This window comes from Bicyclus anynana, chromosome 4, assembly GCF_947172395.1.
Source record: "Bicyclus anynana chromosome 4, ilBicAnyn1.1, whole genome shotgun sequence".
NCBI classification, from domain to species: domain Eukaryota; kingdom Metazoa; phylum Arthropoda; class Insecta; order Lepidoptera; family Nymphalidae; genus Bicyclus; species Bicyclus anynana.
Window position 1 is genome coordinate 5653010 of NC_069086.1, and position 27700 is coordinate 5680709.

Consider the following 27700-nt stretch of genomic DNA (forward strand, 5'->3'; position numbering starts at 1 on the left):
ATTACCTGTGCTAAGTTTCACCTTGGTAATACCGCAAGACTTAATTATAAATTGCATAACCGTGTGAAAGATAACGATTGTCCTGTTTGAACGAGTCAAACAATGCGCTCGGTGTAGTAAAGGGTAGGTCGTTGGCGTCAGGTTGACGGCCCCTGCCTGTGACGTCACCTCACTGACCACTCCAGGACCCGCCACAATGGCCTTTCTTAGAAGGAGCAGATGCGCTCGAGCCGCTATTCACCTCGCCCCTCGCGTCCCCCGCCGCGCCCTCCCCTCGCGCGACATCGTGAACACAATATTGTTAAAACGCTAAAGAAATACATCACAATCAATTTTAAAAATACTTTACCTGTCCGCCTATGATAAATTGCCTTCGGCAACATTATTGAGGTAAAAAAACGATAGCAAAAAAACTCACTGAATACAAGCTGTTAAGCTGACCGGAATTTTACGACATTGCAGCGGCGCGGGCAGGTAGTTACCTCCAGCCAGCGCGTACCTGCGCCAACGTATCATTAGCGGTGCGCAGGTAATGATAGCCGTCCGTGATCACCGCACGCCATCCGCCCCGCGTCCTCGCCGCACGAAGAGCATCGCAACTTCCATGGATGAGTGTGGATCTAGTCATGATGGAAAAACATGCACTAAACCTCCACTCATCGAAAGAAATTGACGTTCACGCCGGCCGCAGCGGTATCCGTGGTACGATGCACTGCACGCACTAATCGTTCGCGATGTCACGTTGCACCGAACCGAACGTCCATCAACGTGCATAAGTTAGCACGTTGCCGTGTTTAAAAAAAACAGGTAATAAAATGTGGCCGAGCGTTTCCGGCGACGCGACACGACCGCGCGCTTCGGCCGTTCACCACGAAATAAACGGTCGAGATTTGAAATCTGGGAAGCTAGACGCTGCGCGTGCGGCGGGGTAGGAGTAGCGGCGGTCGGCGCCGACCAATGGCGTGCGTGCGCGCGCAAACCGTGACGTGGTGGGGCGAACCGCCGCGCAACGCCACCCGATATTATCTTTTCTTGAAGAACGTTATTTTCTTTCTTTCCTACTCGCTCGCTCGCTCGTCCGTTCAACCGTCAGCGGAAGTGAAATGAACGTGAGCGTAAACTACAGCCATGATGGTAGTACCACGACGCCGGCGTCGACCGGCCTGTTGTGCACCTGCCTGAACTGAATCGACCATTACGAGTTATCTTTATGTCGATGGCCGATGAATTATTGAACAAGTAGTCCTAACGACACTGCTTCACGGTTTACTCATACCATTGTTATAAAAAAAAACGATTACCAATGCGAAAAAACCTTAATTTCAGAGAACATCGTAGCAAGTAAAGTAATAACAATAAAAACTGCCATAGCTTGCGAAACATTTATTTACTGTAAACTCGGTACAATGAGACAATTCGCAGAATACAATATTAAAACATCAGTATCAACATTAAAGTTTCTCAGTATTGATTTTAATAAGAACAATTCACATCCATTTTCCGCATCAAAGATTCTGCTATTTATAAAAATACAATACAAGTAGGTAGGTATATTTTTTCATCGAGAGTGAGTAATTAATAAAGTCGGAATGTATTGCATAATTCGTGTAATACGTTACTAGCACGAAACACTCATGTGAGAACAAACGTTTAAGGCACTTTTTGCAAGAGCAGCGATAAAAACTAAGCATTAGAGTGATTTACACAAAAACGTCCATTGATGAACGAACAAACCTAAAACTAGCTTTTAAGGTTGGCTGGGACTTTTTGTTATTTCAAACACATTTTGTGATGTACAAATAATCGTTTTAACATAAAAATGGAACGGACTTTAAAGACCTAGTAGTAGTATTTTGATTTTAACACAAAACTACTAAGAAGTTTTGAGGTAACAAACATTAAAAAAACACATACACGAATTGAGAAACTCCTCCTTTTTTTGAAGTCGGTTAATGAATCCTGTCTACAAGTCTGACATAATATAAAAAATGAAAATCTGAAATAAAGTTTACCTTTAGTTTACCCTGATAATAAACCGATAAAGCTATGCGAGGTAAATCCAGAATGACCTCTAGTCCGTTGAAATCTTCATTTATTAGCCTCAATAAACGGCAGATATTTTTTTTTTGTTTCATCTTGGAGCCTGGGTTAGCTTAAACCAAGTTTTTGGGGTATACAGGGACTGATGCTTAGAAGCATCAGCCGCTTTATTGGGGTGGAAACAGAATTTTCGCTCAAGTGGCCTAAATATACTACTCACAAAAAAATATTAGGACATTTTTTGAAACAAATTGAATTCTCAATAATTTTGGTTCTAGAAAATTTTGTCATAGAATACAAACTTATAATACTGATAATTAATTAAAGTTATACTGAACCAAAAACCGTGTCGAAAATCTACAAAATTCTTAAGCAACGTAATGGAATGAATTACTGGTAAAAGACACTTTTAAGGTGCAGTAAGTCCATACTTCCATAACTGACGCTCTGTCCTACCCCTATCATTCAACAAAAGATACTGCTCCCGAATCAGAATCTGAATTGCAACCTGGCTCGTCAAAGATACAAAGAAGAGAATAGAGGAAGTATGAAGACATGACGAACACGGAACTTCCTGATGGATCCCAAAAATTTTGATTTAAATTTCCCAGGCTTCCAATAGGCCTCATGATGAAATTTATATAAAAGTTTTAATTTTACTCGTATCTAGGTACTGTTCACGTATCACCATTGCAAAATAAAGATCCTGCATAGCCAGTTTAAAACAGTAACACTAATATTGGAGTAAGTATATTGACTTCAATTAAATTTATTCAGTGACGTAAAATCACCCCAGCGATTACCGGAGTGTAACGTGCAAAGGGGAACAGCGAAAAAGAACACGATTATTTATGTTTAAAATTGGTCTCTATGAATAAAATTAAAATGCACATAATTATAAAAATCATGTTAGTAATTTTTATGAGGGCGGATCCAAAGTCTAAAATACTACGAAGTTAATATAGTTAAGTAACTGCAACGATTACAAAAAAAAAACGAAATGCTAAAAACTCAATTTACCGAAAATATTGTGCACAACAGAATATTGCTTCAGCATCATTCAATTTTTTTTATATTATTACTAGCTGACGCCGCGCGGTTTCACCCGCGTGGTTCCCGTTCTCGTAGGAATACGGGGATAAAATATAGCCTACCTCGATATATGGGCTATCTAACACTGAAAGAATTTTTTAAATCGGACCAGTAGTTCCTGAGATTAGCACGTTCAATCAAACAAACAAACTCTTCAGCTTTATAATATTAGTATAGATTATGTACTTGTCCATATTTGTGTGTACAGTAGGTACAGTTAAATAACAACAATCCTCCCCAACACCATCAGGCATTTCCACACATTTACACACATAGCTTGTGTAGTGTATGTATGTATAAATGAAATACATGACGTCCAACTGAAAAGATACTTAGAATGATGTACCTGTTGCCTATAATTAGGTAGGTACAGACAATACACAAACCATCGACCTTAGACACAAACATAATATGTGTTGAACAAAAAATTTTCGGAATGTGTTGCCATGTCTATATCCAAGTTCTAGAAATATCGAAGTAAGCTTTTTGAAGTAAATTACTTTATCCACGCTTTACTTGGGCAGAATGCGTTACGAAAATTGTAATAGACGAGACGTTAAGATGGAGAGCTAAAGAAGTGTTACATCAATGGTGTGGTCTAAGGCACTGTTTTTTTTTATTATAATAGACTATCTTGAAAACGCCCAGTATTTTCCAGCCATCCATCCAGAGCACCAAAATCATGGATTATTATTCGCCATAATAATAGTACAGCCGAGGTCAGTAAGCTGCATAACCTCCGCGCCTCCGTCTAGGAGTCTATGGGAACAGACGGCTACCTTCTCGCTGATGACACATTTCTGTTTATTGGTCAAGTGGCCACTGTTGACCACGGTCGCGCTTAGCTGCTCTAGGAGTTGTGATGCGGAGTAGGCCTCCATGAGGAAACTGCAATGAATATCTTAAATTACCAACTAGCGGACGCCCGCGTGCAATTCAGTTTTTCAAAAATCCCACGCGAACCATGGAGTTTTCCGGGATGAAAAGTAGCCATGTGTTAATTTAGAGTAATCAGTAGCCGCAAAGTAAAGGAGGAACAAACATACACACAAACGTAAATATGTATTTAAAGGACAGAACCGATATTGTGGCCAACACAGACGTTCAATGGAACCTAAAAAGGAACATATAGTAAATATAGTTTAATATTAAAACATTGTCAAATCCTTGAAGTTTAAAAACGTTACTTATCGTTACATTTCCTTAATTTTTAGGCCCTCCACGAAGCAGCGCCAAAAGACCCATAAGTCCAAGCGCGAAAAACATAGGGAAATGATTTACGGCCTGATGAGCAGGTGACAAATAGATTACTGCCCTATTGGTAGGATATTTATATAAACGCGAAAGTTTGTATGGATGTTTTTTGCTCTTTAACGCCGCTACTACTAAACCGATTTGAATGAAATTTAAAATGAAAATAGATAATACCCTGTATTATTACATAGACTACTCTTTGTCTAGAAAAATCCATGGTTTCCCGAGATTTGCGAAAAACTGATGGTTAGGATAGTATGAATCTTTGTTACTTTTTACTGAACTTAATGCTAATGTGTGAAGCTACACATAGGCTACTTTTTATCTCGGAAAAATTAAATATTATGTATACTTATTTATAATTTTTCACGGCAAACACCGCGAGGCGCAGGTAGTAGTAAATAAATCTACCTTGCGGTTTCTACCACTTCCGTTCAATCACATTCCCATGGAAACATCGGGATAAAAATTAGTCTTTGTGCTATTTTAGACTATCCAGATTCACCCAGATTAGTTAAAAAAAAAAAAGATTAGTTTAATCTAACTTTGTATCATATATAGATTAGTTAGGTACTTACTTTTCAACATACTTTTCTAGTTCATTGTAGTTCTTGATGCTGAGGAACTCATTGATCAGTTTATCGGGAACTAGGCCTGTTACCTACGAGTAACAATATATAAAAACAATCTATTTAATAAAACTATCTATTAAAAAATATAATTTAACAGCAATTGCAACTTAAATTAATAGTAAAGCAAATATGAAGCTTATGAAAAATGTAGTATTTGCAAAAAGAACAGCTATTCAGGTTTTAAATTTTTTCAAGATTTTTAATATTAATTGTAATAATCTAGGTCAAAAATAAATGGGGAAAAAAAATCCACGATATTGTCGTATATCTGTTAGTTGGTACAACCAGAGTCATTCACTTCTTACACAAAAATGCACCACATACCTTAAGGTCTCATTACTAACTTATTGGTGTAGTAATTTTCCATTTTGTATAATAATTTAAAATACTCTAGTTAAAAACCTTGATCACACCAATCAGTGACGTGCACAAAGATTATAACTATGGTAGGCATACAAATTGTAGAAAAAGGAAAAACTGAGGGTAGGCAGTGCATTTTTTGCTTCTATGAAGTGCACTCCACCGACAATAATATTTTATTTCTAAAGGTAAGGCAAGCTTTGTTAAACTGCTATAGTGTATTATGTTTCACATACCTCAATCAACCCTTCCGAAGTTATTTTCCCAAGCAGTCGCTGGCAACACTGCAAAGCAGTGAGTGCTCGGCGCATGTCTCCTTCGCATGTATCAACAGCCTGATGGAGAACTTCTCCATCCCCTACATCCACCCCCTCAGCTACACACACGTCTTGTAACCTTGAAGTAATACAAACTACTTACTACTACTACTTGTAACTATGTATGTAATAACTATGATATTTAACAGAAGCAAGCTTTACTTTGGATCTGTATATATTTGTCTAGATAGGATGTATTTTATGTTACATTTATAATTTCCATATTTAACACGATTTCCCTTAAGCATGGACTTCCAGTAGGCAGTCTCATGAAGGAAAAAAGATATATATTGTAGACTATATTGTATATTTATTATAGACTAGCGGACGCCCGCGACTTCGTCCGCGTAAATTTCGATGTCAACTTTACTACTACCCCTAACCTACCCTACCTCTACCCTACCACTACCCCAACCCTACCCAACCCCTACATCTACCCTACCCCTACCCTACCCTACCCCTACCCCCACCCTACCCCTACCCTACCCCAAACCTACTCCTACCCTACCCCTACTTTACCTACACCCTACCCCCATCCTACCCCTATCCCTTTCCTACCCCTATCCCACCCGTACCCCTATCTCACGCCTATCCTACCCCTACCCTACCACTTCCCTATCCTACCCGTACCTCTATCCTACCACTACCCTACCTCTACCCCTACCCTACCACTACCCTAAACCCGGCCTTAAACCTACCCTACCCCTACACTACCCCTACGCTTCCCTACCCGTACCCTACCCTACCCTGTAACTTCTCTATCTTACTCCTACCTTTAGCAAAATCGGCCCAGTCCTTCGAGAGTGGTGGTATGACCAAGAGAAATAGAGACTTCTATGCTAATAATATAAAGAGGTAAAGTTCGTGTGGTTGTAGGAGGTAATCTCTGGATCTGCTGGACCGATTTGGAAAATTGTTTTACCAATAGAAAGCTACGTTATTTGCAAGTGTCATAGGCTATGTTTGATCCCCACGAGACACGGGAACGGGAACTACGTAAATGAAAGCGCCGGGCGTCATATAGCGGAATTTCTGCGTCTTTTAGAAATTTTGTATTATCTCCGAAACTATTTAAGTAATTAACATACTGTAAAGGGCAAATCTTATCTCCATAATATCCTTGTGATTATTAAATAATTTATTTTAATAAGGATTAAAGTTTAGTTGTATAAATAATGACGTAAACCTAAGTATATAAAATTAATAATTTTTAAAACACAAAAGGTATATCTGCTAATATTTAGAAGATAGATATATGGTGTCGCGGACTTTTTTGTAGAACTTTTAAAGATACATAAAGTCTCCATACATTAATTTCAATTTTACACAATAGTCAAGGCAGCGCATGCGAATAAGTCTGTTTAAGAGGATTTTCAGTCCGACCTGTATGACAAAAACTGTGATAACTCGGCTAACATATATGATATCAATATAAAATATAGCCTATAGCACTCCCCGATAATGTAGCATTCTACTGGTGAAAGAATTTTTAAAATCGGACCAGTAGTTCCGAAGATTACCCCATTTAAAAAATGTGACAAACTTACAAACTTACAAACTTTACCTCTTTATAATATTAGTATAGATATAGATTTATTGTAGTGGCTTAGTTAGCAATAAAAAACTTACTCTTGACTGATGTTATGTGACAATGCAGTTTTAGATTGAAGCAGGCAGATGAGGTACAAGTTACCATTCATACCCATCTTAGGCCCAAATAATACTACTAATACATGTCTTAGGCCCAAATAATACTACTAAAACATGTCTTAGGCCCAAATATGATCTAATACTACTAATACACATCTTAGGCCTAAATATGATCATATACTACTAATACACATCTTAGACCTAAATATGATCTAATACTACTAATACACGTCTTAGGCCTAAATGTGATCTTATACTACTAATACACATCTTAGGCCTAAATGTGATCTTAGTATACCTACTAATGAATGATGTCATTTAGTTAATAAGTAACAAGGCTGTTTTAATGAATTTCTGCAGTTCAAATTTAGTTACTTTATGACTCCAAACAAATAACTTTATTGATATATCATAATCTTTCTTTTTTTTCATTCATCATTGTTTGATGATATATTAATTTATAAATCACATACCTTTTAATGACATTCTCTCTAGCCAACGGCTTGAATCTGAACTTGGAGCATCGACTGGTGATAGGTGGAATAATTCTGGACACATAATTGCAAATGAGACAAAAGCGTGTTGTACGAGTCTCTCTTTCCATAGTGCGACGCAATGCTGCTTGAGCCGCTGTAGTCATTGAATCTGCCTCATCAAGTATCACTAATTTGTATGGAGGGCAAGGTCTGCCACTGAAATAAATTATAGAACTTTGATTAAGGATTTTAAATAAATGTATTACTATTATATTATTATTGTTACAGTTTTTCTACAGAAATAAAATCGGCAATGTAAGAAATAAACATTTATTATCATATTAATATACAAGCAGATGCCAGGGTTTCACCCATTTAGTTTGTTCCCATGGGAACATGGGGATAAAATATAGTCTATGATCACCAATAATGTAACTTACTATTGGTAAAAGATAAGTTCAATAGATTCAGAGATTACAACTTTAAACTTTAATAAAATAAAAACAGGCTTCATTTTCAAATTTTGTACTTTATTTAATACATATTTTAACAACCTCAACTTTATCTCCTTTCAATGTTAGTACAGACGAGGAGATACTCAGGTATCTGTATCTATGTGGAAACTTTGTACCATGACATACAACACATATAAACGTTCTTTTTAATTACGACAAAAAGGCAAAAGTAAAAAAAAAAACGCCGAGCTCTTTCTACAATAATTGCTCATTGGTTCCATGGTTTGCGACATCTCCATAGATTGTTGAAAACACCATTAAAATCTGTTGCATAGCCAAAACATTTTGTAAAATGTACTTACTCAGGTCTGGTGCTGCTAACAGTCAATTGTGCGAACGATTTCACTTTGTCGCGGATGACTTGTATGCCTCTTTCGTCAGAGGCATTTAGCTCTAATACACGATCTCTTGTAATATCTCCGAAGAGTTGCCTAGCCGCTGCGAGAATGGCGCTCGTCTTGCCAGTCCCTGGTGGCCCATAAAACAACAAATGCGGGAGATCTCCTCCGGCCAAACATTCTCTGAGCACTTGAATAACCTCACCTTGGTCAACGATGTCATCTATTGTTTTTGGACGGCTAAAATGTAAATAAAGTGTAAAATGTTAAATACCACACAAAATACATTAAATTGTGATGGCAATTAAAAAATTATAAATGAGTCCAACTTACTATTTTTCTACCCAAGGCGCGGGAGGTTTTTTCTTGCTAGGTTTAACACCTGACGAGGATGGCTTATCAGCGCTGGATATTTTTCCAGTTTTCAAGAACGCTTGCATTTTATTAATTATTTAACTAAATAAGCAATACCAATATGAAAGTAAGGTATAATAACTTTTAACAAATTACAAAATAATTTTCCGGCGGCAAAATGAATGTGTTTTGACATTTGAATTTTGACGTCAACGTTATTACGTTTGAATGTAATATGACATTGACAAATGACAGTGACGGATTGTGGGATTGGTAGACCGCTTCCTATAGACAATGTTTTTGTTTTCAGGGTTACATTTTTAACCAACTATATAAAAAGAGATTGTTCTATGTTTGGCCGTCAAAATACGAACATTTCTCGTGTTATAAATTTTCGTGTATGGAGAATTTTGCGCCAAACAATAACATGTTTTTATTATCTATATTTCTATAAGCTTCGACCAACACCTTAAGAAGCTTTTGCTTAGCTGCTGGATCAAGGGTCGGATACAGAAGGCAGTGATACTTGGAGACAGCCCATAGTGTGAGGAGGTTCCTAACCTCCTGAGTAAGTATGTTCCTTGTTCTTAACTGTGGAAGTTGGAACCCTGACCGCCCGCGCCGGTTGATTGGGCACTCAAAATGTAACGCAGCGGGGGAGTTTTTTTCTTAAAAAATTTTAATCTTTGACATTATAGATGTTTGTATGTATGTATGATTTTAAAAGTGTTTTGTATTATATTTTGATTAACATTGTTAAAATTTTTTAAAAGGAATAAATGATGATGATGAATGAAATGATAGAGTAAAAATATGTTGAAATTTTTTTTTTGTTAATGTACAAAAGATATGTAGTCAAATCCATGAAAAAAGTTTTTTTGTCTATGGGCAAAAAAATGACATTGACAATGACAATTGGACTTGTTTTTTTTAGCGGGAAAGGGAAATAATTTTTGGTAAATATTTATATTATTTAATTTAGAATAGAATCACAATCTAAATGTGAATTAAATTAACTATATAAAATGGGCACGAGATCAAAAAAAAAGGCGTTAATTTCGGACACAAAAGATTCAATTATAAGGAAACGCGTAGAGAACTCTTGGATCCTGTTTATCAAAGGTTAATTAAGTTTTTATATGTTGTACCTATGATAATTATATACTATAGATAATTTTATATATAGGTTATGTTCCTACAAAATCACCGCAAAAGTGATCCGAAAATAATATCCGGCTTCAACACTGAGCGCACACATGCACAAGTTTGTGTTTAATTATATTTTGTTTAACGTTCGTTGTTGACCACAACTTACATTGAGTTGTGTATATTATTTATTGCCATATTTCCACTGTGATTATGTGGATAATACTAAAAAAATTTTATACCTGTCACTCATCATCATCATCATATAAGCCGATGGACGTCCACTGCAGGACATAGGCCTTTTGTAGGGACTCCCAACAACCTATTACTATTCATATTTAATTTTAATACTTTTAGTCTTAATGTTTACAGAATCATTGCTGGATAATGATAACTTTAGAATTGTCACACTGCCACATCCAGCGCATGGGAATCCAGCAAAATATGTTCTGGATAATCTTCATCATAAAATGTATGAGGTTGTTACCTTCAGTGAGCCATACAGATCCTGGTTCATTGATGATACAGTGAAGTCTGATGGCAGTGTTATGATGGTGACACCGTTTAATCCATTGTTTTTAGGTTTGTCTTCAATACTTTCATATATTCACCAAATATAGTTTATTTTCTTATGTACATAGATTTTCTAATGGAAGCAGGATTTATCTTGTATGCCAATTAGCAGGTTTATGTTTATGTAAGGGTTCATTTACTCAAGCAGCAACTGCAGTTGTCACTTACACTAAAATACCAAACTTATAAGTAGTAAATTAGTATCTGAAGTTCAGGGTTTTAGTGATAGAATTAGTGTGTTAGAAGATTTTGATAGACAAATTTTAATATTTATAACAGTCAGTTATTTCAACTTCCAATTAGGCTTAAAGTTGTTAACTAATATCTGTGAAATTAAAAACTGTTGTAATAATTACATGTTACCTATTAATTGTCTATTTTTTATAGTTTTACCAAGATTGAGAGAACAGTGTGCAAACAGAGCTATACCTCTGGAAGATTTATTATCAGAGAAGGGTTTTGACAAAATCTTGGATTTCATCCCAAATTTAGATGCTGTCGCAGATTTAAAGGTATTGGTAAAATATCGGACTCATCACTGAGGGGTCTGGTCCCTGCTCCGTTGGTCTATTGTCGTACCCACTCCTGATACAGTTAGTCCCAACTAGTTGGAGGGGAATGGGAATATTGATCATATTTAAAAAGATATGACAAAAATTCTTTTTTAAAAAAAAATAATACAAGTAAAAAAATTGTTAATATAATTCTGTAAAAATAATTTAAATTAATCCAACATGCACATTAGTTTTGATAAACAACACATAATTTTAGTTGTGCATTTGGTAGGTAATATCACTTGTAATTACTATAGTGTAATATTGTGGTAAAAAACTTTGTGAAGTGAATGAATGAGTAATTAAATGGTTTAACTTTCAGGGTCCACAAGATATAAAAGCATATAAATATAATGAAGAAAAGACATTAAATTGGTTGGAAAACAAAATACGTAAATTGGCTGTTGTGTTGAGAGAAAAAAATGTCCATGTAACATCTGGAGCGGTGTCAGCAACCTTTGTATCAAGCAATGTCAACAATGAAAATATTGACGATGGTATGAAAAATCAGTAAGGGTCCATTCCGGGCATGCACATCCAACTTTTCAGTTGTGTGCATTTTAAGAAATTAAATACCACGTGTCTCAAACAGTGAAGGAAAAACATCATGAGAGGAAACCTGCATTCCATGGAATTTTCTCAATTCTCTGCATGTGTGAAGTCTGCCAATCCACATTGAGCCAGCATGGCAAACTATTGGACTAACCCCTCTCATTCTTAGAGGAGTCTCGAGCTCAGCAGTGAGCCTAATATGGGTTGATAATGATGAATAAAAAAAAATCAGTATATATTTTTATATGGGGAATCCCCTATTTGTCAATCAAAGAGAGAAAAGTAAATAAATAGACACAGAAAAAAGAAATGGAATTTTCTTTTACAATTTATAAATCAAAAATGATTCATGATCATGATACACTTCACAAATCAAAGGACACTCCATCCATTTCCATCTGTCTACCCATTTATTTATCTGTAAATTGATGGTAAATTGAAAATAGTATTTTATTTATTGAGTGTTGCCAGCTTGCAACACCTTATTTTGCCAACACCAAATTTCACAGGAGCTGATCTTATCAAAGCTCACATGAGACTTCCTTTCTTTATTTTATTTACATTAGGTTTACTTTAGGTCTAGCGGTAGCTGAAGCAACACACATTAACAAAAAGATTGTTGATAATTTAGTAAGTTTTCAATTTATTTCAGAGTTTTACCTAAGATATGCTCATGGGATGATATCAGACTATATTGAACAAGATATTGCTGATCTTCTGGAAAAGAAATTTGATTTTAAGGCTGAGCAAATTGAATATGTTGGCAACAAAAGAAAATCTGATGCAGAAGCAGAAGCAGTGAATAAAAGAGTTAAACTAGATTTGACTTTAAATGAAGAATCTGAAAACATAAAACTCAATTTAAATAACACAACAACAGAAATTAAAAAGGAAAAGCCGTTGACAGCAAAAGAAAAAGCTAGACAAAAAGCAGCTAGTAAAACTAAAACTATTTCATCATTTTTTTGTAAAAAGTGATAAAAAATGTATTGATTAAATAATTTTATTTATAATCGGGATTTTGTTTTATTTTAAAATGCTAATTAATATTTCTGATTTCAATATAAATACCCAAGGATTTGTTTATACAACAAAAAAAGTATTAATCATTAGTATTTATCTTATTTGAAGTAATTTCATTATCATCATATCAGACCTTAGACCATCAAATTAATGGTTTAAGTATCAGACACTTGACGTCCACTTCAGGACATGGGCCTTTTGTATGGACTTTCTAGACATATAATTTCGTCTTAGTTTGCACTTATAAGGTATCAGTGGTGGAACGTTGTTTGTGTGAAATAGAAACAGACATCCCTTCCCGTAAAAATACGGCTATAGTATATAGCCTGCCTTCCTCAATAAATGGGCTATCTAACACCATTTTTCAAATCGGTCCCGGTCCAGTAATTCCTGAGATTAGCGCGTTCAAACAAACACACTCTTCAGCTTTTTATATATATGAGTAAAAATTAATGGTAATCATAAGCACAAATATAATATACCTAGAACAATTATTTCACAACACAAAAATGATTAACTTTCATATTATTATATTATACAATTTATTTCTAATATACATTTTTAATAAAGTGTAGATCAGATTATTACTTTTCGTTTTGAGTAGTGGCAACACTAAATAGTCGCCATCAAAATCAAAATTGTCTTCGCCATTGCTACGTCCAATTTTGTTCCTATTCCTTTCGGACATTGGACATTTCTTTGTATATTACCTTGTTCTTTATTATTTTTAAGTGATTTTCGGACACACCGGATACTGTGTAATAAAACTCATGTGATTAATATTGATATTGTTGTGAGTAAAGACTTTAAAAAGTGCTCAATACGCTAAAATCGCGGCCAATGTCAGCAGGCGTGTCAGATCAGGTATTTCGCGTTTATGCTCATTTGTGCATTATTTACGTGTGATTATACGGTTATTTGGCGTGAATCTTACGCAGTTGTGTTTCTTGTTTCATGTTCGTCGGGCGTATAGCGGATGAAAGGGCAAGGGAACCAAGGTAAGAGTTGTTATAGTGACGTTGCAGGTGTTTTGTGAGTAGGAAGGACCTCGCACCGGTCGGCACTCGGCGCTCGGTTCACGCGTCCGGTATCGTGATGCCGTCGCCTCGAGAGCGTCATCGGATATTCACTTTCTCATTTATTTATATACCTACTCACTAACAAACATACTCATCACTGTTTATCGCTTTTCAGAGAAACCACTTGTACTAGTAAATAAATCATGTTATTCATTACGTACTCAAACATACGTGTGCTGGTCGACATAGCATTCAAATGTCATCTGTTACATATTTATAATTTATTTTATAATTTCCTCAAGTAGCTTGCTATAGTTGTTTCTAGTCAGTGGTATTCTTAGATTGCATGTTGTAGTTTTATTAATAATTACATAACATTGTAATCAATCTATGAATCAATTTAATTTATATAATAGATTAATAATAATAATAAATGTCTACCTATATTAACAAACTTGAATTGTTAAATTTGATTCTAAAACCTGACTAAAGTACCCAAATAAAGTTTCTACATTTTAAATTTACTCATTATGAATGTATCATTTGTCCAAATGAATGTATCATTAGTCCAAAGTTAACTTTAGCTGATAGTGATCATTGTTCTAGTAATGCAATTTACAATCCTGTCTGTATTATAAATGTGAAAGTTTGTGTTGCTACTATGTGCAAAAGCTACTATAGAAATTTTGATGAAAATGTACAGTAACATAGCTTATAAATAAGTAAACTTTATTATAAAAATGTACATCTATTCAGCATTACATAATTCTTGAGTAAAAATTTTTATTATGCTACACAAGTTCCCATGTTATTATCTCCTTACATATCATCATCATCATCACTTTATATTCATCTTCAAAATCTTGCTTCTGTTGTAGATAATTTTGCCAATGTTATCTTTATCTGCTGTGCACCACTAGGTTTCAATAAGAAAAGATAACTTTGTTTATGTTTTCTATGGGTTTCCTGATCAAAGTCTCTGTTAGACTATTATAGACTAAATAGAAAATCTATACTACAGTCAAACTTGATGTCTACTGTTTACCAACAACAAATTAAAAATGAGGGGATAAATCACTAGTCATTTCACACCTAATAATAATTATAACTAACTTAATGAAATAAAATTAATGAAACTAAATTTGATTTATAAGCTTAGAACAATTAAATATGGTTAATGTTATATTTTATATAACATTTTATAAACAAATTTTAAATAAGTTATGAAAAGACATGCAATTTCTACCTTCATTTCTAACTTCTTTGTTGGTAAAAAGTACTGATCAAGAAAGGCTGTTTGTCAATGATTTCATTAAGTATTTTAAACCACTACAATTTAATGTATTATTTTAAAATTTATAATATGTATTATTTTAAAGTAACGCCTGCTTCTATTTAATGGCTTACAGTGACAAATGTACCAAAGGAGCAACAGTTAGAGAGTGGCGGGGACGAGTTGGCGGAGGTATCATGGCGTCACCAGCAGCAGCCGTCGTATGCACCACCCATTTCGTCAGCGGCCGACCCCTACAATGCGGCAGGTAGGTACATAACCCTTTTTTAAATCTAATACTTTTGTCTTTAGTATAGAAGCATGATTTTAACTTGTATCTCATCCAAGCTGCTTCCGTCTTAGACTGCATCGTCATTTAACATCAGGAATGTTACAGTCAAGGGCTTACTTTTCATTGTACGCACAATGAAAAGTATGCCCTTAGTGGCCAATTGCAGAAAAGGCCCAGAAGAAAAGAAAAGAAGAACTTTTCATTGAAAATATTTTGAAAGACTCCGAAGGTCATGAAATTATTAATTACACTTTCAATCAAGTCATCAATATTCTCTTTCAGTGCGCTTTCATTTGAGACATATTTGCAGACATTTGGTTTGTCTTCCCCACTTTCGCCGGAGTTTTAAATGGATCAACCCATTTTCATCCAGCATTTCTAAGAACACTCGCACATAAGTCACTTTCCATACAAAACAAACAAAATTGAAATCACTTCATCTGTTCAGGAGCTACGGTGCCATAGACAGACTGACAGACAGACCGGCAGACAGACACGTGAAACTTATAACACCCCTGTTTGAGTTGGAGGTTAATAAATAAGGTTCTAAAAACTTGGAACCATACTAGTGGCACAGCTTACTCTAAACTTGCACTTTATTCTGCTTAGTAGGTATAAAAGCATTACTTGAGTTAAGCGTTGCATGCGTCATCAACATGAGTCATGAGAAAAAGTCACTGTCAGCCTATTGGCTGATTAGAAATATTGCTCTCTCATTCATGATATTTTTTTAACTGGTTTTGGTTGACATTGGTCTTTCTTTTGTCTTAAGATACTTTGAGTGTCTATTGCAGGCCTAAGAGCTTTTAGAAATATTTGAACAGTGTGATTTCACACTAGGGGAAATCCCGTTATAATTGATGCATGATGACACCCACTACTTAAATTTGATTGCGTAGCCCAAGACCATAAGTATCTTCAAACGAATGTTTATAATACAGATGCCAAAGTGTCCTGTATACAAGTATACTCAAAGCTAGACCCCTGTATCATTTAGTTAGCTAGTTAGTGATTGATGCTTTTGGAGGCTCAATTAACTGATTGTTTTTTTTATAATTAGCCGATGAAAACTATGTTAAACTGTACATAAAATATTTGTCTTAAATCACTGTTATCTAATGATGGTTAAATTCAACCGACTTCATCGTAGGTGGTGCTAAGCCAGTAGAGTATAATTTAAATCTAAACCATTTCAGGTGCCAGGTAAAAATAATTTACTATTATTTAGCATGATTCGTAGTTTTAGTTTATGTTTTACAAAATGTGCTTGTGCCAAAAAATGTGCTTACAGAAATGCAGTGTGTTAGTAAAAGTAGTTTGTAGTAATTGTCTAAGATATTTTGTATTTGTACCTTACCGAAATACCAACGACCGTCCTTGAACTCTAGCCACTGAACTCGAATGCCATTGAGCCCAGACTTAAGCGCGCTCTACACTTACAACGGAGTGAATTCTCGCCGCGAAGGTTGTGTGTATTGCCGGATTCACATTAGGGCCGTGAAGCTCCGTGAACAGGCGTGAACGTGAATGTGGACGGTTTTCGCGGGGTTCACGCACGTTCACATCTGTTCCCAGATCAGAGTCTGTATTCTGTCCCGCGACAAAGGTTTCGCGCCTCCTTCGCGCGACGTTCACGCATTCACATCCACATTCACGGCTCATATAGTATAGTGGTATAGTGACACAGCAAACAAAGTTATTGCGGCAGCAGATTCTATGTCCATTCCGCGGCGGGCTTCAAACAATTGTGAGCATCCCGTGAATGTGCAGGGCATGGATTCTTGCCGAGAATTCACGGCACTAATGTGGAGCCGAAAATATGTGGATGCGATGTTTCGTGCCACAAAGAATATCGACACCGATCAGGGAACGTAATAATAACTGAAAATCTGCGCTGTGCACTATGCAACAGCATAAGGCTGAGTTTGCGGCTAGTGCCATGTTGCTAGGTTATTATTGTTATTATTTGTCGTTTCATGTTGGATGGTGCAGGTGACAGTTCGTTTCTCTTGAAAGTTTGCCGCGGTTCACGATATTAGTATTGTACGTATTATGAACTTCATACAGGCGACTGTCACTGTACCCATGCTATCTGAAAAACATTTTAGTCTTAGGCGAGTAGTACAGAAATAGTTTTCTTTAGTATTGTAGTGTTTAGTACAATTAAAATTGAATTCTGTATTATACGAAAGATCTGTAAGGCGCGAACGCTGTGAATGTAGAGCGCGCCTTATGCCTGCTCTTCATATTTGCCAGTACGTTGGCCAATATGTTGGCTATCATGTAGTGTGGGTGTTTCGTAATAGCCACAATATTGGCTAACGTGAAGGTCGTATTGGCCAGCCTATTTGTCGACATACTGGCCAACGTGAAGAGGTACATTAGGGCAGGCGCAAACAATCGAACATGTTTGACAAACTTGATTATGCAACGTTTGACAAACGCTTCAAAGAAAGCAGCAGACAATCAAATTATTTGACGAATATGTTTAGACGAAATGTTGTGACGAAAAGTTTGATCGTATACGGGGTTCCTTAGGGCTCGTCTATATGTTACATTATGTTAGCTATAGTTAGGGGGATAATTTGCAGCCCTAGTTTGTACGTAGACTAACGTCATTTATTGTTAACTAGATGATGCCCGTGACTTCGTCTGCGAGAACTTAGAATGTTTACTATTCCACTGGAGATTTTAATTTCTCTGGGATATAAAGTAGCCTGTTGTAAAAGTATACGTTAGTATTCTTGACTGTAATAATCTATTTGTGGCAAATTTCATTCAAATCCGTCCACTTGTTATTTTTTTTCGATTTTGAGTTTTTTTTTTTACCAATAGAAAGCTACATTATTTCTAAAAGTGATAGGCTATAACCAATATTCCCTCTGGAACGAGATCTCCGAGGGTAAAACCGCGGGGTGTCTTCTAGAAGGTCATTTGTAATTATAGTTTACGTGACTATAGTCTGGTAAGTTCGTTGTCAACACTACCATGATATGCGGGCGACGGGCGGAAAGACTGCGCGGGTGTGAAATCGTGCGTGCGGGGACGTGCATCAGTCGTGGGTTTTTCATTCATCGCTACACGCCCCCCGCCTTGCGCGACATCGGGAGTGTCACGAACGAAGTTGCCAAGCTATATAATCTATTTTTTATGTCTGTCTACTAGTATAATAAAATAATCTTTCAGACTTAATTTATACGCGTGTATATCTATGTATGTTATGTTATTTATGTAATGCGCGCAGAAAATACAATAGGAGTAAAAAAATTAGTACTAACTAATTACCGAGTCTAAATAAGTTTAAAGTTTTTATAAAAAAATACATATTTATAGAATGAATATAGACTAAAATTAAACACGAACTGCGGACATAGAACTATCGGCCATAACCTTGATATTTATATGTGTGAGCTTCGAATTCACTCATTCACTTGCTACTGAATGAAGATCAAGGCTGATGTGACTTGTAGGTCGTTGAACGAACGATGTCTAGGTTCAAGACAGTGGTATGCACTTCATAGATACAAAAAGCACTGCTTACCATTAATACTCAATACAAACCTATGTTGTACCACAGATTACATAGTTGGACAAGCAATTTTTAATTTTTTACTTACAGTGCATACTCTAGTTAAAAACCTTATGCACACCACTCAAGATCATATCATTATTAGGGACCTTACTACAGGATCAGGCCTCGCTACTTGTTAGGAGAGAGGATATAGAACCTTGACCCACCACGCTAATCCAAACCAGAGCTCGACCAGGACCTTGTGATTCGAAACCACACAGGCTAGCCAATAGACCAAAGATACATTTGATATGTGGATACATCTGTAGTGGTAGTTACAAATTAAATCATTAACCAGATTTTTTTTTACTAGTCGGCATAAACTGTGTTAGGAGTGGGTACGACAATAGTCCATCGGGGCGGGTATCGAGCCACCACCCCTCAGTGATGAGTCCGACCGCTTTACCGTTGAGCTATTGAGGCTATAGCATTGCAGCAGAATGGTGGGTCAAACTTCTCGATCAACTCTCCTATAAGTAAAGACCCTGTAGCGTGCTATTCGAACAGGATGATGATTATTGTGTACTAGCTATGCCCAACTATTTCAGCTGCGTAGATCTAGATCTCGCGAGAATGTCGGTACAAAAAGCCTATGTGCTATTCCAGACTATTTCTGTGTAATCTATCTCTGTGCCAGACTTCATCTAATTCTGTTCAGACTAGTCTTTTGGTTAGGAAATTTTCTAGTCTTTTGCAAAACAACCCTCCTAAGCGAATATTATTTAAACGGGTACATACCACGATAAAATAATGAGATTTTTAATGTCGGTATTTCGAACCAGTTAGATGGATCGTAGTCACGACGGGACTGAAGTTTGCGAGATGCGAAGTTGACAGCAGCTGTTAGGGGGCTTAAATAATATTCGTTACGAACAACAACGAAATAAGGTTAAAATCATCAACCCTACCCTACTTAAGGCGAGCGTTGACATCAATAGGTTGTAACAAATTAATTTCGCGTTATTATACCTAAATCCATTTCTCTTTTTGTTCCAGGTTATTATGGCACAACAGCTCTTCCTTATCAGGCATTCGGAGTTGGGGATGGAACATGGTCCACCAATGGAACAGACCCAATGACTTTTCTCGGAGGATACAATCCTCACGAATCTTATGGCATGGACGGTAGCTAGTATTTATTCCAGTTCCACCACATATTGATCAAACCATACATAACTCATCAATTTTGAAATGGACTTGCAATTAGGGTTATTATTTTACGGAAAGTAATAGTGATATTCAAATTTCAGGTGTATTCGGACCATCGAACACTCCATTCTCAACAGCTGCGTTCGGTCAGCCTTCAACATTTAATTATTTTCCCGGAAACGGTGACTACTCTACTTGGGGTCAATTAGGTCGTGCGAAACAGTACGATGATTACTATAGGAACGATGGGCTGTACGTGCCCGACGGAGTCAAGGCGGTGGAGACGGGCGTGCAGGCGCTGTCGCTCGGGGAGCACAACAAGGTGGACAAAGACCGAACGCCCGAGCTCAAGGACGTTTCGGGCGGATCGCAACCCAAAAAGATGACGTGGGCCTCCATAGCCAGTCAACCGGCTAAGCCCGCCCCGTCCTTGCAGACGGGAGGGCTCAAAAAGAAGGGACCAGGAATGCCACCGCCGCCGATAGTGCCTGGAAAGCATAACATGGACATCAGTACATGGGATGCAGGGAAAAGCGCCCCCGTGGTGACGGCGCCCCCGCCGCCCCCGCTGCAGCCCCCGCCCGTGCCGGCCCCGCTGCCGATGCCGCAGCAAGCGCCGGTGCCGCTGCCGGTGCCGGCTCCCGCGCCATTGCCGCGCGGCCCGCCGCCACCGCACCAGCCGCCGCCCTCGTGGACGCACGCGCCGCGACCGCCGCCGCCGCACCAGCCGCGCCCGCCTATGCCGGCGCCCCCGCCGCCCGTGCCGCCCGCCGCGCCCGCCCCGACGCCCGCCAACCCTGTACTAGAAGAGTTGCGTGTTAAAAACGAATATAATCCGAAGGAATTCGATCTTAGCGCCCCTCTCGCTCGTTTCTTCGTCATCAAGTCGTATTCCGAGGACGACATCCATCGCAGCATCAAATACGAAATCTGGTGCAGCACAGAACACGGCAACAAACGCCTCGACGCCGCGTTTCGCGACCGCGAGAGGGAGGGAGGCATGATCTACCTGTTTTTCTCAGTGAACGGCAGCGGCCACTTCTGCGGCATGGCGCGCATGATCAGTGCGGTCGATTACAATTCGAACTCGAGTGTGTGGTCGCAGGACAAGTGGAAGGGACAGTTTCGCGTTAGGTGGATATACGTTAAAGACGTTCCCAATGTTCAGCTGCGTCATATCAAACTAGAGAACAATGAGAACAAACCGGTGACGAACTCTCGCGACACTCAGGAGGTTCCGCACGTCAAGGGTCTCCAAGTGCTACGTATTATGCATAGTTACTGTCATTCCACCTCCATTTTTGACGACTTTATACATTACGAGAGACGCCAGGAGGAGGAGGACTCGCGCAAAGTCCCTCACCACAGCCCGCAGGACAACAGCCGCGAAGAACACGAAGGCGGTCGCGGCTATCGCAATTATCGAGACTATAGGGACCACCGCGACGGGCGGGACGGACGCGACGGGCGCGATCATCGCGACGGCCGCGACAACAGGGACCATCGGGACGCGCGGGAACCTCGCGACCATCGCGACTCCCGGGACCCGCGCGACCATAGAGACGATCGCGACGGGCGGGACAATCGGGACCATGGCGGCTATCGCGATAGGGACTCCGGCTACAGGCCCCACCACAAGGTTCGGTATCTTTTTTTCTAACATCTTCGTATTATTTTAATAGGGTAGTTGACTCATATTAAATTGAATATACCTAAACAATATTAATTTCATGTAGTACATGGAATAAGGGTTCGAAATAAATCGATATCAGTTAATAATAGTTAAGGATTTCTTTTAAAACTTAATTTAAATATCACGTATTTTTTCAAGTTTTGCAAACGTCAAAAACGCTGTCGTCCATTTTGTGTCGTCACCAACACACTTGATGTATTAAACGTCGAAATAATTGTTATCTAATATTTTTGTCAAACGCTCTATTTGTTTGGGATTTATTGTAGTGACGTCATGAAACAGTTGAAATATAGACTGTCATGGCCGACAGGCGTTTTGGCTCGTATTGTCAAAAACATATTTGAAAACTAATATTTTCATGTAATCACGTCTCGAAAAAATAAAAAAAAAATTTTAGTCTAGTAGAACGATGATGAACTTATTTAAGACCATTTAAAATGAAAAAAATGGGACCACCCTGGAAGGAAACCCTTCTAAACAAAAAAAGAATTTTTAAAATCGGTCCATAAATAAAGAAAATATCGCTGGACATACATAAAAAAAAACATACATACAGCCGAACGTAGAAGGCTATGCCACACATCGCAGGGTATTGTCCTGGATGTCATGGTGTACTGGAGATATTGTGGTGTGTGGCATAATTTCGAAATAAACGCATTTTTCTTTCTTTTCTTGAACCTCCTCCTTTTTGGAAGTCGGTTAAAAAAGTGTCAACTAGCCTTTATAGAACGTTGTTTGAATTAAATCCGTTCGGTTTCCAGGATCGTGACGGTTCGCGCGGCCGAGGACGTCCTCGTAACTGACCGTACTCGGCGAGTGAGGATGATGTGAGGACTGGCTTCTCCCCATAGACAACTAGCACTCGAGTGTATAATTGGTACCACATTGCGAGACGTGTATGTACTGGCATACACAAAACTGGAATGAGGAACCACAACGACGCGACTGGTCGATCGCGTCGCAACTTGAACTATTATTGTAAAAATAGATTATATTAATTGTTTTTGAACAGTGCTTTCGCTAAGAAAAAGAAACATTCAACAAATTTAAATTGTGCTAAATAATATTTTGTACTGGAAGAACGTTTAATTAAATAATGACTAGTGAACAGAACATTAATTAATTGTCATAAATTGTCATGTGTTGGTTCCATGTCACATGATGTGTGGAATTGTGGACTTTGTTTCAAATTTGTGGACTAAATCAATGGAATATAGTAATTTTTATAAATAGAAAATTCTGTGGTGAGAGGAGTTGCTCCTTTTGTTTAAGGACTGGTGAATCGAATGGGTATGACGGTTTTGATGACATCGCTGCAGTGCAATCGGTGTAGTGTTCAAACAGTACTTTATAGATCAGTGTGTTGCAAAAACTGTTTGTACTAATTATCTACGGACACTTGTATGACTTTTATAATACAAGCAAATGTAATCGTGAGATGTGCATGGACATTTTATATACAGTTTTATAATCATACAGGAATTCTCTCATTATATACATTTGTTTTAATTTCATATGTTAAGTGCTACACGATCTTATTTTAATCATTATATTTTTTATTTGTGACCCAACCTAACACAAATTGTATTGCATTCACAAAATCATTGTAAACACCAATTTTATTATCCCTTTGATTTTTTTAATTAGTGATTTGATTGTTCATGTTTTTTAAACGTTTGTACATAATATTATGTATTTTAATAAAGGAAAAGTTGAAATATTTTCTACTATTAAGAGCAACAATAGTGTAACAAAGAGAAATTGGTTGAAATATGTACATTTTTTGCCATTTATATTTTATCTATACATATTATTTGTATGTTTAAATTCCCACCTTAATTTTTAAAGTGCTTTTTGTCATTTGTTAAACTTTCACTTTGGCAATGTAATCATTTTTATTATTATTTGTGTAGAAAATTAATTCAAATGTGAAATTAATTGTATTCATAGCATTACATATAAAATTGATTTTAAATGCAATATTTGTATTTGTTGTTACAAAATAAGGAAATGCTTGAGATAATGTATTTTATTTTTATAATAAAATCGTAAACTGCAAAATGCCACTAAACTTTGAATAGCTGATGTTCATTTTCTGTATTGTGCAGTGTTTGTTTATTATAAAGAAATGTGAACTTGTATTGAGTTCAATATGGATACTGAATTAAACTGTCATAGACATTGTTAAGTATTATTTATTTTATATTCATTATGCCGATTTTCATAAGGCTAGGCCTACCTCCTTTAAAGATGGTATCTAGAGCATATACCCGCCACGCTGTTCCAATGTGGGATAGCCATAGAATTATTAGGTACTCCGTACCGACTCCAAATCTATGGGGTTAGCGGGCTTAAGGTCATTATTATAATCAGCCTATTGTAAAGGTCTAATATTACAGGGCAGGCCTCTGGCAAGTTCGTTGATAACACTCCCATGATATGCGGGCGACAGGGTGAAAGACTGCATCACTCGTGGGTTTTTCATTCGTCGCTACACGCGCGCAGCATCGGGAGTGTTACGAACGAAGTTTCCAAGCTATAGGCATCCTTATAGACCCGCTTCGCTGACATGTGGGTTGCGGGCTTAGAGTGATAATGTTTTGACTAATTAATTATAATTATCACGATTAGATGATAATGATGGCGACCGGGAAGTAGTGTTGTTACAGTACCTAAGTATCAACTACCAAACCTGGGCTGAAAATTTTTAGTATGAAAAAAGTATCTCATTCGAACCCAGGACTTTTTAATTCGAAACCCCACTGCCACAGTTAACCACTGGACCCACGAGGCACAATCGAACATTCACGCACCATAGGGAAAGAGTGAGTAATAGTAGGTACGTGATCCGGCATAAGGAAAAACCCTCATCTGTGATTTATTTGGGATAAGAATTATATGATGGAAAATATTTACATCGACACATAGCAAATAGGTTGGTTGCCTAATAAAAATAAGTAATAAATGATTCTTTTTTCTTTACATTTATTTAATCTACTTCCCTCTTGATTGTTTTACTAGAGGTAATTGATGATGATCCGTTGAATGAAATCAAAAATGTGCACCGTTTTGATTATTATTTATTATTGTTATCTATTATTACTTATTCTGAGCCCCTTTAAACGTCAAGGTATTACAACTTATTAATGTTAACTTCAACTTATTATTATTATTCATTGAAGTTTCATGATTGATTGAAATACTCAATTTAAAAATGAACTTTTATTTATAAATTTTAATTTCAATTTACTATTACAGAAATATCTCACATTTTTAAAACACCTAATTTTAAACAAAAAACAACTGCGGAGTGTATTCGTTTATAACTAAGCTGTAACTCTCAGATCAATTATTTTGTAATTGGTCAAAGCTGTCACTTATGAGTATCAATTTAATTAACTTGTTCTACATTAAATATACAAAACACTATAATATATTAATTAAAACTAAGAATTACACAGTATATTAAATTTAAATTTATAATAAATAAAATAATTATAATAAATACACACCATCTAATTGTTCACCCAGAGGCAAGGTACCCAATACACTAGCGCTATTACCCCTCTGGATAGCAAGGCTTAACCTTTGGGCCAAATAAGCTGTCACTTGACTTTATTATCAAAAATATTAGAAACCGAAATTAAAAAAAAAAATTTTGGCAGCTGAGAGTTGACAGCAGACAGTATTTTTTCTGTGGCACTTGACATTTGACACTTGACATTGACAGTGACAGCACTCAAACTTGCTTGAAATGTACGTAAAGATTGGTGCTGTATGTATTTTTTATGTAATTTACAGAATACCTTGATAAAAATCGCTTGGAAAACTCAGTGCTTTAATGTAACTTATCAGTGAATTCATTATGCATGCGACAATAAGGGAGTTCAGTGAAGAAGTGTTATATAAAATGTCGAAAGCAGGCTATGTTTATTCTTCAGTGCTCTGTCACTCGACGCACTCAACTCATGTAGGAACGGGCTGAATGCTCGCCGATGTCTCGCATTGTAGTACTAGCGTTGCCGGCGATACGACGCAGCTCGGTCGACACCAGCAAAACAATGTTATCGAACTCGTATCACTATCAGATAATCAAAAGACGATAATAATAACATGAGTTTGTGGCGGACTTATATTTCAACGTAAATAATGCGTACAAATCGCTATAGACCGATGTTGTGAGTGAGATTCGTTATGATATATTTACAAAAATGAGACATGCATCCGACCGAAATGCAAAAAAGTGTATCTGTGCAAGTAGATAGTGATTTTGCCCTTTTACTGCCCAGTGGTGCATACGAAATTAAAAAGATGGAGCCACGGTCCAAGCTTCGTAAAGTGATATTGTTCTGTTTACTACTTTCACTGTTTGGAATGGTGGCGTTTGGATATTTCTGTCCTGATCAGGTAACACACTATAAACATTTCTCTATAGTTATAATGTAGATGATTTTGCTAGAGCTTAGTGGTACTTAGTACCCTAATACAAATTTAGCTGTAACAAGAAAAACAAACCACCTATAAGTACCTATATATAAACCTTCCCTGGATTGAAGCAAAAACCCCATCTAAATTAGTTTAGTAGTTTTGAAAATATCAGACAAACATTCCTATTATGGGTACTAAACTGAAACTTTTTTTAGTTGAAGTGGTTAAAACTAAATGGTGCTGTTCTTTGAAATGCTTTATTTTTTGAAACAATTAAACTGTAAAAAACAAAATGTATTCTAAATTATATTTATCATAAAAATCCTTTAATAAGTATGATTTAATTTATGAATTTCATACAAATAAAAATAAATCATTGATATTATATAAATAAAAATAAATATGGTAGCTAAAATGTTAATATTATTAAATATTATGTTTTTTAAATTATTTTTATTACAGATAATAATGCTAGTTTTATTAACTGAAAAACACTGAAGCTTATGTTATAAATACAGTTTTGTTACATACATATATTATACGGAATTTTATCTCATGAACGCATGATAAGTTTCTTACCGACCTATTATCAGTAAATTCTGCTAAAACTGGTGGTATAGTCTCTATTATTATCAGTAGATTCTGTGTTTCATACTTCTAGTGCCACCTAATTATCAGTATTAGATTCTGTGTTTGGTACTTGTGGTGTACTGCCATCTTATAATAAATATTAGATTCTGTGTTTGGTACACATAGTGTAGTGCACCTAATTAGTAGATTCTGTGTTTGAAATTGGAAGTTTAGTGCCTCCTATGCCTATTATTTTATTAGTAGATTCTGTGTTTTATACGTGTAGTGTAGTGTAGTGCCGCCTAATCAGTAGATTCTGTGCTTGGAACTATTAATGTAAGTAGTTCAGTGTTCTACAACATTTTTGTCTCTAATGTACACCTATGAAATCAAGATAATTATTTTAAAGGTACCATATAAAAAAAAAAAACAAAAAAAATGGAAAATATTTATACTGATACAATATTCAAATCAATCTACTTACTTACTTAACATTATAAACTTTCCCAATTGTTTTTGTATATTTGGTAGGTGTATTAATAGGTGTAAAGTATTTTCACCTTCCTACTTATCTCCCTTATATTTAAGTAAAGTCAAAAACATATTGGGCTTTATAAGTGGTTATGCTTTAATTCTAAGCAGATTTTCTACTTTTATTTCCTGAGCCTTACTCGGTATACATTTGGTCTGAATATTGGCCAATGTGTGTAGATCAGCTAATACTACTTTACTGTTGGAACATCCAAACAAGCTAGGTCCAGCAGGCTTTTTCACCATAGTTGATGTATGCTATAGTGGGCGGTGGGGGAATGACTGTGCGGGTGTGAAA

General features: G+C 36.7%; 4 protein-coding genes across 7 annotated transcripts in view; 3 read left to right on the plus strand and 1 right to left on the minus strand.

Moving 5' to 3' along the window:
- Window positions 1-1368: 1368 nt before the first annotated feature.
- On the minus strand, window positions 1369-9239 carry LOC112058461 (replication factor C subunit 4). The gene is made up of 6 exons (XM_024099314.2): window positions 9008-9239; window positions 8639-8914; window positions 7819-8037; window positions 5615-5774; window positions 4965-5047; window positions 1369-4020 (listed from the first exon to the last, which is right to left on the minus strand). Exons 1-6 carry the CDS (start codon window positions 9112-9114, stop codon window positions 3813-3815), a joined length of 1053 nt encoding a protein of 350 aa, XP_023955082.2. The 5' UTR covers window positions 9115-9239; the 3' UTR covers window positions 1369-3812.
- Window positions 9240-9940: 701 nt separating this feature from the next.
- On the plus strand, window positions 9941-12867 carry LOC112058460 (ribonuclease H2 subunit B). The gene is made up of 5 exons (XM_024099313.2): window positions 9941-10150; window positions 10547-10756; window positions 11135-11259; window positions 11624-11798; window positions 12506-12867. Exons 1-5 carry the CDS (start codon window positions 10054-10056, stop codon window positions 12829-12831), a joined length of 933 nt encoding a protein of 310 aa, XP_023955081.2. The 5' UTR covers window positions 9941-10053; the 3' UTR covers window positions 12832-12867.
- Window positions 12868-13500: 633 nt separating this feature from the next.
- On the plus strand, window positions 13501-24061 carry LOC112058448 (YTH domain-containing family protein 3). Of its 3 annotated transcripts, none has more exons than XM_024099296.2 (6): window positions 13501-13740; window positions 13850-13874; window positions 15305-15436; window positions 20028-20159; window positions 20282-21819; window positions 22635-24061. In XM_024099296.2, exons 1-6 carry the CDS (start codon window positions 13717-13719, stop codon window positions 22674-22676), a joined length of 1893 nt encoding a protein of 630 aa, XP_023955064.1. In that variant the 5' UTR covers window positions 13501-13716; the 3' UTR covers window positions 22677-24061. The 3 variants fall into 3 exon arrangements, with proteins under 3 accessions (XP_023955064.1, XP_023955065.1, XP_052747587.1); XM_024099297.2 differs by having other exon boundaries at window positions 20028-20156; XM_052891627.1 differs by lacking the exon at window positions 20028-20159.
- A 1550-nt stretch (window positions 24062-25611) lies between these two features.
- LOC112058446 (heparan-sulfate 6-O-sulfotransferase 2) overlaps window positions 25612-27700 on the plus strand; it is a 200621-nt gene continuing 198532 nt past the window's right edge. For both annotated transcript variants that reach the window (XR_008252466.1, XM_052891630.1), the window contains exon 1: window positions 25612-26280. Coding sequence is in view for 1 of the 2 variants with exons in the window: in XM_052891630.1 (XP_052747590.1) it covers window positions 26092-26280 (189 nt within the window). In the remaining variant the exon portion in view is untranslated. The remainder of the gene's footprint in view (window positions 26281-27700) is intronic.